Raw genomic sequence first — 18279 nt, forward strand, 5'->3', positions numbered from 1 at the left:
GGGGTCAGGATTTAGAGAACTGGACGGCACGCGCCTGCCAATGAATCCAAGGAATACTGCACCCCCTTCCGGTATTTGGGAAGCCTACAGTGTTTATTATTTTAAAGTGCTCTACAGCCTGCGAATGCAGACGTATTTCCGCCTGTCGCTTGTCTACAACGAAAAATAACGTCAGCGAACTCGAGCCAGAAAACGGTTCTGTGACACAGCAACTTTTGTTTTCTGTTGGCCAATCAGATTTCATGATAGAATTAAACTCGAGTGGCTCGCGGCTAATCTCATACGCAGATTTCACTCTGTTTGACCCTGAGAAGTGAAATCTCCCTTCTGCTTGGTCTTGGAAGATCTGGGTTCTAGATTAATTCGCGGCTCCCCCGCTCGATGGTCGATTAATAAAACACCAACGAATATTTCTCATGTTTTCATTCCGCCGTTCCTCACTAACCAAACGCCTGGAACAGGCTATTTGCAGTTAACTGTAAGTGCGCATGTGTTAATTACACTGGACACCAACCGGAGGTGCACCAATCTCTGGTGGTTTCAAGTACGAAATTTGACGCTAAAATTTGAAAGTTCTAACAAAAAAATTCTGTAATAGGAGATTTCGAGTCCACATGGAGGAGGGTGGCTCACTATGGAAAAGTACTACTTTTCGGCGGAGAGGGGGACGAGACATGCTTTACAGCTGAAGAGTAAATGATTGCCATGTCGTCCCACATGTTTGATACCAAAAGAAAATATTCACTGTCAGTTTTGCTTTTTGTGCTCATGTTGACTTCATAAAATATCCAAAAACACTGACGTTCTCCTTTCAGCGCGCGCGGATTACTCGACTTTTCGTCCTCAGTGCGCGTGCGATCGTAAAACTATAGGGAGCCACCTTAAATACTGATTATGTGAAAAGAGTTTGGGGAAATACAACACTAAAATAAGGTGGCATTGTGGGAAGCTTTATTATAACAAAATAGAGAAATTTACAGAGACCGTGGTAGTGTGAAATTCTTCAGAATGTGCAATGCTCTTACTTACAAACACTATTGAGTACAAGCTGAATAATGCGATAACAGCCAATATCCCTCATTGGCACTGTTCTTGAAAAACATTTGCCAGGAGTTGTAAAATAAGCCCTATTTATATTCGATTTTAAGTAAACCAGTAATATTAGTGTTTTAATATAAATCACTGACTTAACGCTTTTCTCAGTAGTGTAAAAAAAATCCAATTTCATGTTAAACCACACCTGAAAAAAGTAAAAATCGATCTACATTTGTCAGGAACGGGAACGGGAACGATGGTTAAAATTGATGAAAAGAGCATTTCGACATTATTTAGCTATTCGAAGGAAGATATGATTATCAATCTTGTTTGACCATGCAGTCGTAGCCACCTTAATTGCATCCTCCGCAAGGCCTTTCGTTAGTACAATTACGAGACAAAGTCAGTTGGATGAATGATTTACAGTTCCCAGAACTGAATTGTCAGAGAAAAAGATTAATCCTCTTCAAGGTTTTTCTTCCAACTTTTTCCTTTACGGTTCCTCTTGCCTAGAAGATAATAAATTATAAAAGGTGAGTGCCTTTGTTCTTATTTGTTGTGTCTGTTGACTACTTGATCCTAGCAACTTTGAAGAAAAGTATCCAATGAAGACGCTTATTGAGAATAAGGGGAACCATCCTCGTTAATGAATCAAGAACGTTAAAGGTTAAGTGTCTTTTCTTTGGCTCTTTCAAGTTAAAATACTGTGTATAATATGTAATTATGAATCATAGTTGGCCAGGAAATATGGGATCCGTAGAGTAGGCAGCATAGAGGTTTCGGTGCTTCACAAATTCAACTGTGTTCGTTCTCAATTGGTTTCAAATTTTCTGGACTCCTAAACGACACTGGTCTGTATACGAAAAAGATCACCTTCCCTGGCTCCGATTGGTCATTTTTCTTCGAAGTGGCCAAATTCCATGCAGGTCAGAAATGGGTCGAGGGCTTCATTTTGAAATATTTGCAAGGCTCTATTTCAGTGCCCTCCAAACCGTCCACTTAAGTTCTATTCCTGTCTTAACATGTAGTTAACGGCCTGTTGAGCTGATCTCTGTATACTGGAATTCAAAATGCTTCATTGTGCCCATACTAGTTCCACTCCTTTCTACAGCTAGAGACAATTTATGTATTTAAAAAGTAATTAGTTTTGCTCTGCTCCACCCCTTTAAATGTTGAGCTTACTGCAAAATTACCCACATGGAGTTGTTTTGTGTTGCTACAGCATTGGAAGAGGAGAGGGAGGGCAGCCTATCAAAGAATTTATGTTTGGTGTTTCCTAGGTTGAGTTTGCAAATTGCTGGAAACGTTATACTTTTAAAACAATCCCAAGTGCGTTTGTCTTTGGAGAAAGCTGCTTTAGGTAGCCTTGCTGATAGCTTCAGTACAAGGCAGGAAAAAAAACACCACTTGCGATTGCCCAGGGCAAGTAAATTTTGCTCTTGGGCTAGTGAAAATGGAAGATTGATAGTCCGGTGGGCAAGTGAAATTAGCCTCAGCAGTCTTGTTAAGGCCGCCGCACACTAGCCGATTTTTTGTCGGCCGACAAAAAATCGGCTAGTGTGCGGCGGCCTTTAGTTGATAAGGAATGAACAAAGCAGACTTATTGGGCAATTAATATTTTAGTAGGGGCAACTGAAAACTGAAATGTACTGGCCCACTGAGCAACAGGATTTCATTGTTTTCCTGCCCTGCAGTACCATTCATTTTCTATTGGTGCCATTTTGTTCAGTTCATTTTTCCACATTTACTTTGATGTAAAAATACCTGTTGTAAGACCTTGGTGTAGGCCATCTACTAACTGCTTGTCAGCACCTAAAACAACAAAGAACTGAGTCAATTTAAATCACTATTACTGTTACTGTTATTAAAAACCATAAAATGTAACCCCTTTACAACGACCACAGAGAAACAAAAATGGGGTCGTATAACATGTGTACCAGGGTAGATTCTAATTATGATAGCAGTACTGATGTGCGTAATGAAATATGCATTTTCCTTTAAATCATGTGACCAACGACTACCTTTTGGAGTCCGAACATCATGCTTTCACTTTGAATAATTTACTTCTTTGATACCATCATCCAAAATGCCTGATGAGCAATTATAAATTAGGGACAAGAAAGGCGGCAAATAGTAAAGATCAATTCCACTGACGTCATGACGCGCGTTCCAGTACGACTTTCCGGCCTTGCTTTTCCCTCGTGTAAGCCAGCTGTTTACTCCTCATTTTAACGTTTTTTTCACTGTTTAAACAGCCTAGTTCGAAGATAAAGTATGGAATCATAAAATTCCGTCCAAAATAAATGTTTCTTTGTCATTTCTGCAGAAAATTTAAACGATTTAACCATCTACCGTGAGCGACAGTCGTATTTGTACCGGGCCGAACAGTCGCAGATGACGAGCTCCGTATGTACTGAGCTGAGCTATAACTGTTTTTTGCTGTTCAAAATGTATTTTATTAGGATCAAACTTTTTTTCTTGCTGATCACGTTGTACAAACACCCTGATCCTGCTGTAATCGAGCTTTTTATCAGTATTATTTTGTTTTGTGGTTGAAATTAAGCCTGAGAGGCAAATCTACATAGGTCTCGCAGATGTAAAATGGATGCAGGAGAAAGAAATCCTCGTCATTAATCAAGCCTATGTGGTAGAATAGAATAAATTCCCTGGTTTTGGTGAACGAAGCCATTTTTGTTAAGACTCGTAGAGGCCGCACACGCCGTTGCGCATGCCGTACAGCACAATCTCAATCAAGTCCATCCTTCATTCATTCATGAGCGCGCACTTAAATAAATAACCACGCGTGACACCACGCGTGTTTTCCTGATTTTTTTGACGTCAGCGTGACCAAATAAATGCTAACTTTCTCGCGTTCCCTTGGGTGAATTTTTCTTTAATTTGGCTCAGTTCTAACCACAAACAATTCCAATAAAATACCCTATTTTTGTGAAAATCTCTCAGAGCTAATCTAATATATTTAGAATAATGACAAATTACAGATTATTGGAAAAACCGTCTGAACAACCTTGACTTTTTACCAATTCAAAGTGTCAGGCAGTATCGTTTCCATGATGTGGAGAAGTATGAAACAATTTCACCAAAGGAAAGTATAAATATTAAGGAGTTTAGGTCAAAATGAGGAATACATCTGCCTGTCATTAGATTAGATGTTGCCATGGTAACGGCGTTAATCCAAAAGTTGACAACCAAAACATAAGCCTTATTTTAACAGTACCCATACTGGTAAATCTCTTCGGGTAAAACTTTAAGAGAAATTAACTAAGTTTCGTTTTCTAACTCGCGCTCTATAGGGAGGGTGTTCGTAATTACCCTAGGGAGCCACCTTAAAAATAACCAATGAAAATGCTTCATGGAGGCTGCTTTTGGTGTTTTTACTTTATGTGCACCACAACATAAATGGTAATTTTGCAATATATTGCTTATTTTGTTGCCTTTTAACGCAGCCTAACCTTAATAAATCAGTAACTGAAAGACTGACTGACTGATTTACTGACTGACTGACTGACTGACTTACTGACTAAATTAATACATTAAGAAATAAATAAATATTATGACATTTACCTTTTCTAACCAGGGCAGCCTTTGTGAACTCTTCATCCAAAGCCTGTTGATCAGATGTTGATATAAGAATCATGAACAAGTACTGTGAAACTAAAACAACTGATATTTTACTAGGCAGAGTTCATACTTAAGTTTTCACTTGTATTAAATGATTCTAAAAACTCATCACATGTGATCAGTCAGTCACATTTGATGAATTTCGCATTGGGATGGTAATATTTACCACTAATTAACCGAGAGTGAGGTCTTTACGGGAAAATCTCAAACCGGGACCATGCCGCATTAACCGAGCAATAGAGAGTTTAAGAAAGCCACGACGGCAACGGCAACGTCGCTAAACAAAAGGTTTAATGAGCAGAACAATGGCTGTGCACGCGCGTTATGATTCTTGGTACATTTCTTTGCCGTCCCCTGCAAAACAAGAACGTGAAATGGCCAAATTCCGCGTTGTCTGAACAACGTAAACCACAACAGCTAAGGTTTGAAATTTCTATTTCAAATTTATCTCTGTGTCCCAGATTCAGTTTCGTGATACTTTTGACAGTCATAAACAAAGTAAATGACTTAAGAGTATCACGAGATTCGTAGGTAACATATAAATTCATTTTTTAATCGACGTTTTCCTCGGCGTCGTCGTCGTAGCTTCTTAAACTCCCTAATAGTAAAGTCAATACGGCAAGGCCGTGGCTTGAGATTTTTCCTTATGGACTGAATGTTCGAGGTTAATAAGATGTTTATTATATGGCTTTTTGCTTCAGTTTAGCAGGCCCGTAATCGACCCGTGGGCATTACGGGAGAATAATGCCGTATAATAAGCTAATCAGAGCTCGCATTCTAAAGGCTACAAACACAAGCCATCTAACAAGGCATTGTATTGTTTTTCCATTTTTTAGAAGAGAAGTTTTCATTCCTTTTCATCCACCTTATTGCCAAATTACATCATTTGATTACAAACTTCTGCAAGGAATTACTTTCCAACATCAAATTTGGATTTTTGGTTGAAACTAATGGTCGAAGAGTAATCTCTAATTTCTGAAAACAAAATTGAAAAAAACCTAATATTGGCGGAGAAATGGATGTTTTACGTTATGGCCGGAAGTACAAGTTCCCTCTTGATTGACAGCCCTATAACGTGTATGCAATCAACCGAGACTACTTTCGCGGGAATATTACCGATATGGATACCACGAATTGGCTGGCTACTCAGTTAATCAGCATTGTTAATCCAAGCATTTTTCGTGTTAGATGTAATTCTATTAAGTTATAAGTAAACATGGACCACGGAAAACTCCGTTTACCAGTTCGAAAGAGCGAAGAATGAATAAAAATACATGTATATCAATGAGTGAAGAAGCGAAAGTTGGCCTCGCGGATGAAGTTACGGACGTATCAAGCGGGCAAAAAGATCGAGTCAAGAGAAGAGAAAGGTTGTGTAAAATTTGGGAACTCAACAGAGATAACAGCGATGCTTACAGTGACTCTTTTGTTGAGTTCGATACCGATGAATCGTCCAACTCATTGAGATCCATTGTAACATTATCCATGCACATTTGCTCTGCCGCGCTTTCTTTTGTTTGTTCTCGTCGCCCAGCTACTCTAGCGTTCGTATCCTTTTTCGTCTTCCCCATTTTGCCAAACCAGCTTCAAGAAAAACCCAACTGCAGAAAAATTATTTCTCCGCCTTGAGCGCATTGCGAAACGCAAGGTTTTTTTGCAGATTCACGCGTAAATTTCACCGCGAGTTAATGGTAGTAAATTTTTCAAGCGCTGATTGGCTCAGTGATCTGAGAACCCAGTTGAAGGCGTTTGTGGGCGGAGTTTGTTTGCGAAGCAAGATATTTTTCTTAGCGCTGTTTTCTCGGATAAGTTTTTTCGCTTGAAGCAGACACTTTAAAGAGTTACAACTCAAACGGAATTTGTTTGTTTGCCCTCAAATTTGGACAGTAGCTAGATTAACACATAAAAAACAAAAACGTGTCTGCGAATTGCTTATTTCGAAATATTTTTTCTCCTAGAGCGATTTTTTTATGATCACTTCACATTTTTTAAATCCTATTTGGAAAATGTTCTGTAAATTTTTACTACAATTGAATATGGAAAAACGCAGACACGCTTTTTTAGCGCTTTTTGTCCTGAAACCGAGGAAAAAAATAAATTGGCGAAAAACAAAATTCGCTTTGACTTGTAGCTTCCAAGAGGTGATTAGGACGCTTGCATTTAGTGACCGTGAAAAAATTGGCAATTCATTTTATTTCAAAATTTTTGGTACGGTTTGATAGCCAGCTCTATAAGCTTTAATTTGATATAGGGGCTTAGGTATCTACAGCTTAAACCGGACGCGCTACATCGCTTGGACGCGAGACACCCCTGAAGGTATACGGTAACCTTAAACCTTTAGTGTAAAACATTGTGGTAACTGAAAAAACGTCAGTACTGTAGTGCTTTAATACACAGCTAATCCCAATAAACAGATTTACCAATTTGTCCACATCATCCTGGTCCATTCTGGCATTACTGCTGGTACCTAAATATATAGAAATCAACAAAATTGAGACAGAATACTTAGTTGTTTGAGCCACTAGTTAGACATTTGTATAGAATTCTGTATAGTTTCTTTCAGTACCTCTCATTTCAATAAAAATATCATGAAATAAATATTTTAATTTTAATTATTATAACTTAGAGATATATCATTGCCATCAGAAAGTAGCGCAACTATTGCATTTCTAAAGTGCATTTATACTGCCAAATAAAATTTATAATTCATCACCTTCTTCCTTTCCAGTTTCTGGCCCTTTAGACCTATGAGATTCCATTTCTGCAGGTATCAAAGATGAAAAGACCACAGTCAATTATAACCATTTGTCATGGTTTGAACATACAAAGCGTATGACAAAGAGAACTGTTATTTATAGCATTAATTTTGATAGACAGTCAAGTCCTTTTTAGGACATAATTTGCTCTAACTTTGTCACGATAAAAGGGCATAATATTGTTCCAAAAAGGTATTTTCAGTATTTGGCGAACATTCTGAAGTAAAATTTCGTCATCATCAACAACAGTCTCCAAAGGGGTTGATACCTATAAAAACAATAATCTAGAACTTACTTTATTAACATATTACAGAAATTGATTATAAAAAATTCATTAATACTCAATATAATTACTTTTGTGCTCTTGCCTGTAAATATGAAGAATCATGCAACATGCAGGAGTGAAATTTTATAATTTATTTTATTTTACCTGAAAGACCCCTTGGAAAACTATTTTCAAAAATTATGTTTACAAGTCCTGCTGCATTTTTAGTTTTGTGAATTTAAGAAAAGTTCAAAATACCTACAAATTCCCATGTGGGCCCCCAGAAAAATTGTTAAAATCATACATCTTTAACAAGTTAAGGTTGTGTGCATAAATGAAACATTGTGTAGTTACGTCATTTCAACAGTGAATAAACCATCCGCTTCCCTGTTCTAGAATATAAAAATTAGGAGTCAATGGGTTAAAGTGAGAAGCTAAATATTACCTTGTCATTTAAAATGGTATCCACAGGAACTGAAGTTCCACTGGCTGCTTCTTCACTCTTTAAAACAACATACAGTGTGTTACAGCATTTTTTTCTTTATTTATTTATGGATTCTACAAGAAGTGATAATTTAACATGGGCCACGAGCATCTTTGTCAATATTGCTAGCACTTGACATAGGTGATGGAACTGTGTAGCACAAGACTTTAAATTTATTATTTATAATTCTATGAGTCCTGGATTTTTTTTTTTTGAGATCAGGCGTAATGTCTCACAATATGGCAAAAGAGAAGGATTAAAAATTAATTTTTAATTGGCAGTACTTTATAAAGACAGACAGCACAGCTGTTAATGGGAACTACATTCTTTTGTTGTTAAGATTATTACTAACTGTTAGTAAGTTATAACTTGATCAATTTTAATTATTTTACCTCTTTGAGGACATCCCCAAAAACTTGATTCTCTGGTTTCTTCATATGCTGAACGAATGTTTGAAAACAAAACAGAAAAAGTGAGTTCTGTACATTGACTTTATTCCCAAGTTGGTATATAGACCACATTTCAAAAAAGCCAAAAAATTATTTCATGGTGTCTGTTATTGTTATCTCAAAAAAGGCTTTAAACATGACAAGGAGGTAAAAACAATGATAATACAAAAACATCAAAGAAAATATATTTTTGACAGATAATGTTATCTAGTAACTTTAACAACAGTTCAAACTTATTACTCAGGGGGCTAATGCAACCACCACCATGACAGAAACACGAATGCCACCAAACAAAAGATTCAATAAGCTGTATAAGGGCTCTGCATCTGAGTTATCAATCTTGGTACATTTCTTAAATCAATCTACATTGTACAAAACAACAACTTGGAATAATAAAATTCTGCATACTGTTTGAGGAAAACGGAATCACTATCAATGGTGAATTTGTAAATTTTCAAGTTGGAATTCAACATGATCATATTTAGTTAGCTCTGACAGCTATAGACAAAGTGAATGCACGCATGCAGATTGTCATGAGATTATCATTATAGTTGTCCAACACATCACTGTCTTCAGGCTGCATAACTAATAACAGTCAAATGGAACCAGGGGAACAGTAAATGCTAGTCACAGTGGCAGTCACTCATTGACCTGTGACATCATATATCCTCAGTTCCTAGCCCTGGACACCTTTGGTGTGTTGTTTACTATCACCATCAAAAAATACTGTTAAAAGAATGTCACAAGTCTTCTCTATACGCATATACCTTCATCACTGTTGATTAGTATCTCGGTTGAAAAAAGGCGCCTTTGAATGTGCAAGCATCCTGACAACTGTCCTCTTCCTGGCAAAGTCAGTCGTCCCACACATCCTCTTCCCAGTGAAAACAAGTACTTCATCTACAAGTACTTTAAATCCTAAGACATCGCCACACTTGCATTTGATTAAAGATGTTTTTGGGATAAAGAAATGCTTTGTCTGAAAAAAAAAAATACAATTACATAGCCAAAATGAGATTGGTTAAACAGTATTAAGCTATAATGAGCAATGTGTCTTACATGTATGTGTGATTAATTCCTGCAGCCTGACTTACATGTAACTCAGGATTGTGTCATTTGTACATTATTTTTCACTCAAGCAAATTATAAGTTATTGCATTTGACATGTTATCCAAAAGTATATAATAAACCAAAACCAAATTAAGCAAGACCTTTTCAGGAACAACGGAACAACTTTGGACAATCCTGTTGACCACCGCCGTCATCTCTGCCACTTCCTCCTCATTATAATCAACAGCACTGTCTGCCCTCCCTTCATCTTGATCCAGAAGCTGCATGTGCCTGGGCACTACTTTCTCAGAGAAGAGGCTCTCTACTATATTAAGATAGGCTTCTTTCAATTGGAGTTTCCCTAGTATCTACAAGGAAACACATTTCAAAATTAAGTTCCCTTGCGGTATTTTATTGATGTCAGTCTAAGGTAAAGCTATTACAAATAATCTGCCAAAAGTACATGTTGTAAGATTTTTTTATTTTCTTACTGTTAATGAATAACCCTCTATGACTCAATTCTTAAATACCATGACCACATCCGTAACATATAACTGTTTCCCAGCGAACAGTCTAGGGAGTTTTGAAACCCAGGTTTCATAAATTTCATTCTATATTACTACCATTGATCTCATTCTTAATCTCCATAGCAATGTATGTCTGCTCAACAAAACTGTCTGTACAAAGATCAAGTCACAATCAAAAATATATAGTCTTGTGTTTGTAGCCCATCTTCATCTGTTGTCAGTGGTTATAGAGAGACTCAATTTTACAAGTACATTTAATTGTTCACAATGACTGCCTACTTTCTTGCACGATCACTGGCTTACATGTATTTTTATCATCAGTAGGAGTACAGACTCACAGCTGACATCATCGTGAACAGTTTCAGCGACATTTAGCATATGATTTTGCTTTCTCAATATAGCCAAAAATTGCATCTAAACAGGATTAACAGATAGCTAGCCTGAAGATCAGCTTGTGAATATAATGAATTCAACTGTGAAGTGAAAAAGATTGGGTAAATTATTGTAGTTTGGCATGAAAATTTACCGCAATACAGTAGAACCCTTTTTTTGCTGTGTTCGAGTATTTGATGAAAATAAACTAAACTTGGGAATAATTCAGTATGTTTTCAGGAATTTCCCAGTGGAATAAAGGCCGTGATTCTATGGATCATTTTGGCTTAATTCAATTTAGCTTTTAACCAGTGTTTTCCTCTAGTGAAGCCTCCATTTGACAATTTTGGATTTTGTTAACAGTGAAACCTGTATTAGGCAGACCCCATATTAAGCAGACACCCTCTTTTAAGTGGACACCAGCTTTAATAAGTCCCAAAACTTTTTTCCCACATTTACAGTAATTAAAAATCAACCGGCATTCAGCAGACACCTCTTAATTAAACAGATACAGACACCAATATTAAGACATTTTGTTGCACAAAACCTGCAGTAAGCGGACACTTAAAGGGCTCATTTTACTTCTAAAGGTTCAGCTGAGACTCCTGTACATTGTTCAGCAATATCGTTTTTAAGCTGAGTGATTATTCCAGATTGATGCAGTGATCAACTGGACATTGTGCTATGAGCAGTCTTAGCTATTCTTTGATGTTACATGCTAAGCTGTGTTACAAAACGGTTAATAATTGACTATTATTGCACAACATACTAGAACCTGTTTTGAGCTGACAGCCTGTGTTAAGCAGACACTAGTAAGGGTGTCTGCCTAGCAATCACTAGAAGGGTGTCCGCCTAATACAGGTTTCACTGTAATGAAAATAAAAAACACAGCAAGCAGACTCTTATTCATCTGTGTTCTTATTGATGATAAATTTGGTCATAAATATTACATTGTCAAAGTTGTATGGATGAAGGCAAGTGGATCTGCAGACTACTTTGACAATGAACTTTATGATGCAATTTACCATTAATAAGAGGACAGATACTTAAAAAACCAGTGTCAATTTGTTAAATTTCACAACTTTTATAAGACCCACATTCATAAATATCACATATTTTTAAAAGTATGGTATGGATTCACATACTTTGCCCTGGCATGGAAACCAGAATTCAAATAACTTCCACTTCTATAATATTACTGACATTTTGATAACACAGACAATAAACTCTACTCCTTAGGTTCAACTAAATTGAAAATTGGAGTACAGATCAAACTCTGAAAAAAAGGAAATTTCTCTTACTGATTCTCTAAAGTATTTTCAGAGAACCGAAAACAAAATCAAGATTGTCAGAATTTTGTTGCATTACCTGCCTATTATACTTACCTTTCCAGTTGCAAACAAAACAAGAGCATAATTCATTTGGCTCCTCATATCCAGTCTTGTTTCTCCCATGATGTTACATACATCTCTTTAAAAAGGTCATCTTCTCTCATTGTTGCAAAGGAGGATCCCAGCTCTATCAGTGTCCCTACACTGAGAAATGTCCTTTCAAGGACTGGCTGTAATTCAGCTTTTAAACTAAGGCAGTGTTCCAACCTTTGTTTCCCACCAACTTTACTGATAGGAATAACTGCTATTCTTGAAAAAACCCTGGAATGCACATTTCAAAAAGAAACAATCAATTACAAGTACAAAATACTTGATGCACCACACCTGAAACTGAGAATGCAATTCTCTTGGAATGATGGTTACCTATATGCAAAACCGTGTAATTGATAAACTGGTAAATAATTATCCATGTTGCAGTTATGCAACTTTAACATACTAATAACAAAACTTGTAATTATATATACAAATTTATACCAAAAAATATCTTACCGTATTCATCTATACAGGTGATACTCTGAATCTCCACAGACAAGCAGTGGTGATTAAATTTTTTCAAAATGAAATGATTTAGAAAAAGAGGAACAAACATTCCATCCTGTGCAAAATCATAATAATAACAATCACATTCTAACTGGCTGCAGTACTACTACAGTGCAGCTCAGATATATCCGAACCAAAAAATACGCGTAATTCGCGTCAGCCCAATACGCGTATGTGCGTATACATACATATATACGCACATACGCGTATGCATATACACATAATTATACAGTATATACGCATATGCCTGATTAGTACATGTATGTATGAGCTAACCTATTGTTTTTTTCTTTTCTTGACAGGTCATTGTTGTTTTCAATGGCTTGACAGCTTGCCCCAGAGCAAGAAAGAGTTTTCTTTATTTTGAACACATGTATACAGTATATGCACATATGCCTTCAGACGACTTATTAGCAAAATGTAAGCTGAAACTAACATTTTGCAATTGGGCACTTGACACAAAATTAACTGACTGAATATTAATTAAAAGAGAGAGTATTTTGCCGTTAAATCATAAATTTACTGTTTTTTTGTCAAATAGAACCGGGGATACACGCTTCAGCAATTTCATCTTCATGGAGCAAACACAACCGAAAGATAACATTTTTTTGACGCAAAGGGAACAAGGGTCCAAGCAAGCAACTTGGAGACGTGTGCTGAAACACCCAACTTTTCCTTGAAGAAAATTAAAAATAACAAAATGTGAGCAGCGCACCATAGAAACTTCGAGTATTTTACCATTTGAATGAACGGTTTGTGTCAGATACATGTACATGTATAATGGGAGATATCATTTTTCCACAAGGTCTTCGGAATACTTCAAAGTAGCCTTCAAACAGTAAACATCTCGCAAGCGACTTGCCGACGCATGCTGAAACACAGAACTTTTCCCTGAAGAAAAAAAATAACTAGATGTGAGCAGCGCGCCATAGCAACTTTGGTAAACAATTCTTTGACTAAAGAAGGATTATTTCACAGTTTAAATGAACCAGAGATATCATTTTTTCAAAAAGGATCCTCAGAACGGTTCAGACAATAAACATTTTGCAAATGACTTGCCAATGTGTGTCGAAACACAGAACTTTTTCTTGCAGAAAAAATAACTAAACATGAGCAGCGCACCATAGAAACTTGGATAAACAATTTTTTCGTCAAGGAAAGAGTATTTTACCATTTGAATAAATGATCTGTGTCAAATATAACCAGAGATTTTATTTTTTTGACTAGGATCTTCAGAACGCTTAATTCAGACAAAGAAACATTTGCAAACAACTTGCCGACACGTGCTGAAACATAGATCTTTACTTGTAAAAACATAGAGTTCACGTGTTAAAATAGGGAGTTCAAGTGACTGCTTCAATTTTCTTCCCATTTTTGGTAGCTAAAGATCAAGCAAGTGTTAATAAACCGTAGTTTGTCAGCGAATTTGCGAAGTGATTGAAAACTCAAAATATAATAGCTTTCATTGATTGGCACGATGTTTTAACAATATGCAAATTTCGCTTTGAAGCATTTTCATTCCCAGAAATATAATGTCCTTTGTTTGACTAACAATGCTTCACATAAAGAAACCTATGGGAATGCATAACAAAGAGACATATATGCACGTATATACGTGTATATGTGGGCATATACACGCACATATGTGCGCGTATTGACGTACGCGTATATGCAAAATATGGTCGTATAAAATGCGTATGCGTAGTTTGCATATATCTGAGCTGCACTGTAATTTGGGGTACCTAACTAACCTAGCAAGAAATCAGGCAGGCTCCTAAGTGCATACAACTATATTGGAAGTAATATACTAGGCTAAATAAAAATACATATGATTAAACAAGGGTAAATAGATTATGATGAAACATTCAAAAGTTTTAGTGGCAATGTAAAAAATATAGTGCTAGCAATTATAACTGATCTGTTGTTTCTGGTTGTTTCTAGCTATAATTAGTACACTAGTACAATTTGTTAGTTTTATAACATTGGCTAACATATACGGCCAACGGCCTTAAACCAGCTTACACGTAAACTATCACGATGTAGCAGGATGTATCCTGCTACATCGCTGCCAGTCATTAGCAGATAGCAGACTGAAGTTTGAATTAATAGTGTTGGCAGATAAGGTTACTTCTGAACTAGGTGGGGTTAAGATTAATTTCTGTGTGATTGTTCTTGGATAAAACGTATTTTACTACACAGATGTTTTAAACACGGTGTAAGCTTATATATTAAAGCTAATAGTTTGCAACAACTACATGTACGTATAAATGTACATTTAAGTAAAGTGAGTTAATTTTTTTAAATAAAGAGATGATCAGGTCATTGCTGTACCTTCTACAACTCTAAAACATGGTATGTGGTGATACTGGAATGAAGTTTCCTAGCGCATTCGCGACACAAAAACGTTTGAGGCCCACAGTAACGGCATCTTATTGCAGTTGAAGTTTTCAGGCACCAAATACAAACTGCCCCAGTTGGAAGGGAAGATTTCTCAATGGCAACATAACCAAGGCGATCTCTGATCTTAGTCCACTTTATCTCTTGCTGTATTCGGCGATTTTCATGAGTAGTAAACGCTCCTCCACTACTCTGACGGCCTAAGGACAAAGAAATAGCTTGCCTTCTTGAACCCCTTCTGTCAAGGAAAGTAGCTTTGAAAGAAACAGCCTTTCGACGCTTCAGGATTAGGGGAACAAACTACCCCATAAGTAGAAATTCGTCCGCCATGTTGGATTTAGATTGGGAAATTTTAAGCTAAACGAGGATTGGTCAGATTTCTAGTACGTCCCTTTCCATTGTCAGAAACCGCTGTCAAACGAGACTGTACTCGCAACCACTCGGTGTAGGCCTACTCCTGAGGAGGTTAGTCCGAATGTGTTCAAATATTCAATTTGGGGAAGACGCGGGAGTTTTTAAATCAAGTAAGCTACAGTTATTTCATCGTGCTTTTGACCAAAGATGTTGCTCATGTTTAGTTTAGGGTCATTTGAAGGAAGCCTAGCTTTGATATCTATGTTTAACCAGGTCACTACAGTAGCTGTCGCTGCTTTACAACCCTAGCTTGAATTGAAAGGCCCAAGTTGTGCATGCTATTTCACGGTAAGATCACAAAATGTTTTTAATTTTGCAGGTTATGGTTATGAACAAGTAAAATCTGGATACGGGCTTTATGAGCAGTGCTTCATTCCACTGAAAATTATGGTCACAAGATCAACTTGTGAGCTAGGCCCTTCGGTATATACTTGAGCGAACTACAAACTATAAATTTAGTCTTAGTGAAGTATCCATCATACCTCAATGGAAAGTAGATATTTGTTTGGTCGGTTCTTGATTTTTTCCCCAAAGTTCCTTGTTCTCTTGCAGCATTTCATCGCTGTTGCTCGCATTTTGGTGGATTTGCAAAATATTCTTTCCTGCCTCGAGTGTGTTTATTGTCCATTGCTCACTGATAGTTAGATTGTTTGATATTGCATTATATTAGTGTACTTAACAGGTAGTGGATGCTGCCTGTAAGTTAGCATGTATAGAACCATATGTCGTGGAACAGAATAATTTTTTGTGGATAAGATACAGCAATAAAGAGGGGTGAGGCATTGTGTGACACCTAGTCACAAAAGAGATAGGTGAAGGTGAATGAAGAGGGTTAGCAGAAGAAAGGAAATTAAATAGCCCCCAAAAATGGAATAGCAAAATTGTGTTTTGTTGTCTTGCTCTTGTTCTGAAAAAGAATGAAAAAAATTACCAACAGGGCTCTACACTCAACCTCGTTCCCAGGGTCTCTCATCTTACCGCTCCCTGGAGTGAGTGAAGAGAGACCCTGGTTGGCCATGTTGCAAGAAGAAATGGAAATTATCAGTTGAGCGGAGTCGTTTGATTATGTTACAGCATTTTTAGAGGTCACAGGTCTGCATGGTTTCCGCTGTTAAGTGCACATCGCTTCTCAGAGTTTGACACCTCTGTAATTTGCCATGCCGTGCTTATACTTTGTTTAGGTTCATTTCTATTGCAAGATATGTTTTAAGGCTCTAAGTATTGGCTCTCCAGGGACAAAGATTAAAATATTCCACGAAGATATTGCTTACCTGCATTTGATATTGTGACACCGCAGGTGACGCCGGGCCCGGCTATTTGATGAGAACTGTTTGCAAAGTGCGTTGCACGAATATCATATTTATCTTCGTCCAGCTTCTCTTCAGAGACTGTCGTAGCTTTACTTTGGGAAAGTTATACGTTTTCCTGGAGACATTCTTATGTTTTTTGCACCAATTTGATCGTGTGCATTGAGAGGAGAAACAACAAGTAGTACGGGATGAAATTGTGCTGCTCGACGCCCACAGTTGAAATATGAGTGACTTTCCATAAATCCAGTGGGTAAGACGGCAACACTGAAAATCACGACCACTAAATTGCCTGAGACAGACTTGCTTAACCTTTAGGTAAACGTTGGAGTAGATATTATTCGAAATTTCAGCCTGAAAGCTAAGTATTGATAAACGCCATAGATAATGGCAGTCGCAGGGCAATACTTTGAATTCGACAAAGCTCAACGCAACAAATTGCTGATTACAGAGGACCCCTCCCTGATGTTCTCAATTGTCAAAGTGGGATGTGACCAGACCCAGCCAGGGTCTCTCGTCGCTCGCTCTAGAGGGCGGTAAGATTAGAGACCCTGGGAACGAGGTTGCTCTACACTAGATTTTCAACTTACTAGCTTAGTGGCTAGTGACACCTTATGTTACTAGTCAAATAAAAATAATTAACTAGCCAAGTGTTGACATTGGCTGGGTAAAACAACAGCAGAATTACTAGTAAGACTTGAAAGCACAATGCAAGCGACTCTCTTTAATACCTATTGTTGGTAATTACTTTGTGTGTAAACCAGCTCCAATCGATTCATGGGAGACTCTTGCCAGTGACAGGAGTGCGTGGAAAACAAATTGCACCAAAGCCCTACGAGAGGGAGAAAAGCTTCTGCACATCACAGCGGATACCAGGAGAGAACGTCAGAAGGCCAGGGCCCTTGCTCCATCCACTGATTCCACTTATGTCTGTGGTTCTTGTCATTGCATCCGCCGATCACGAATTGGACTCCAAAGCCATCTCAGAAAATGTTTAAGGAAATGTACAATTACTAACACACGCTAAAATTATGGACTAGATTGTCCAATAATGCCAATACTACTACTAAACCAGTTCCAATAAAAGACTTTCAGAACTCTGTTTTTCTTTGAGACTTCCTTGTAAAAAATATCGATATCCCAAGACATCATTGTAAAAACTGTCAAGGCCTCCTCACTCTCTTCACAGACAGAGGCTGTAGAATTCAAACTGTTTCAAAAGCAGCATTAGTGGAATTTGACTAATAATAAATGTCAAAGGAAATAAATCTTTCTCACGTAATTATTTCTGCAGTAGTAAGTTTTGTCAGTATGGACACAATGACAAATCACTTATGTTGTTATGCTAAAGGAAATGTTATCCCTTTGCAGTTCTGTACGATTTTGTGCATGATTTTCTCAGTTCAAGATGCTCAAGTGTATCTCTTGCAGGAACTACAGTGCAAGGATTTTCTGGCTGTGATGAAGGAAAATCATCCATGCATTGAGGAAAAGTACCAGGTGATGAAATGACACATCTTGATGAAGAGGTAGCTAATAGCAATTGCGTGAACTGAGGAGGATTCAGGTTGTCTGCCCAAAGGTGTCACAGCAACAAAGATGCTACACATGCACCCCTGCCCACACACGCCAACCTTTGTCTCCAACCATTCA

General features: G+C 37.3%; 2 protein-coding genes across 6 annotated transcripts; both read right to left on the reverse strand.

Moving 5' to 3' along the window:
• Window positions 1-934: 934 nt before the first annotated feature.
• On the reverse strand, window positions 935-9163 carry LOC149095485 (uncharacterized). Of its 5 annotated transcripts, XM_089281862.1 has the most exons (7): window positions 8572-9156; window positions 8141-8197; window positions 7388-7435; window positions 7095-7141; window positions 4618-4660; window positions 2800-2847; window positions 935-1544 (listed from the first exon to the last, which is right to left on the reverse strand). In XM_089281862.1, the coding sequence occupies exons 1-6, from the start codon at window positions 8698-8700 to the stop codon at window positions 2830-2832; spliced, it is 342 nt and encodes a 113-aa protein (XP_089137988.1). In that variant the 5' UTR covers window positions 8701-9156; the 3' UTR covers window positions 935-1544; window positions 2800-2829. The 5 variants fall into 5 exon arrangements, with proteins under 5 accessions (XP_089137988.1, XP_089137990.1, XP_089137991.1 ...); XM_089281864.1 differs by lacking the exon at window positions 7388-7435 and having other exon boundaries at window positions 8572-9161; XM_089281865.1 differs by lacking the exon at window positions 8572-9156 and having other exon boundaries at window positions 8141-8201.
• Window positions 9164-9215: 52 nt separating this feature from the next.
• LOC149095486 (uncharacterized) lies at window positions 9216-15173 on the reverse strand. Its single transcript, XM_089281867.1, has 3 exons — window positions 14840-15173; window positions 11963-12229; window positions 9216-10046 (listed from the first exon to the last, which is right to left on the reverse strand). Exons 2-3 carry the CDS (start codon window positions 12029-12031, stop codon window positions 9759-9761), a joined length of 357 nt encoding a protein of 118 aa, XP_089137993.1. The 5' UTR covers window positions 12032-12229; window positions 14840-15173; the 3' UTR covers window positions 9216-9758.
• Between the last annotated feature and the right edge of the window lie 3106 nt (window positions 15174-18279).

This window comes from Orbicella faveolata, unplaced genomic scaffold, assembly GCF_042242905.1.
Source record: "Orbicella faveolata isolate gen_17 unplaced genomic scaffold, um_ofav_v1 contig_50, whole genome shotgun sequence".
NCBI classification, from domain to species: domain Eukaryota; kingdom Metazoa; phylum Cnidaria; class Anthozoa; order Scleractinia; family Merulinidae; genus Orbicella; species Orbicella faveolata.

Excerpts from the sequence above, each read along its gene's own strand:
- LOC149095485 (XM_089281861.1), bottom strand. The coding sequence starts at position 8,700 with ATGTGGTCTATATACCAACTTGGGAATAAAGTCAATGTACAGAACTCA. Across the intron at positions 7,142-7,387 it reads AGAAACTGGAAAGGAAGAAG|GTACCAGCAGTAATGCCAGA; the intron begins GTGATGAATTAT and ends CTATATATTTAG. Across the intron at positions 4,661-7,094 it reads AGGATGATGTGGACAAATTG|GCTTTGGATGAAGAGTTCAC; the intron begins GTAAATCTGTTT and ends TCTGATCAACAG.
- LOC149095486 (XM_089281867.1), bottom strand. The coding sequence starts at position 12,031 with ATGGGAGAAACAAGACTGGATATGAGGAGCCAAATGAATTATGCTCTT. Across the intron at positions 10,047-11,962 it reads TTTTGTTTGCAACTGGAAAG|ATACTAGGGAAACTCCAATT; the intron begins GTAAGTATAATA and ends GTTTCCTTGTAG.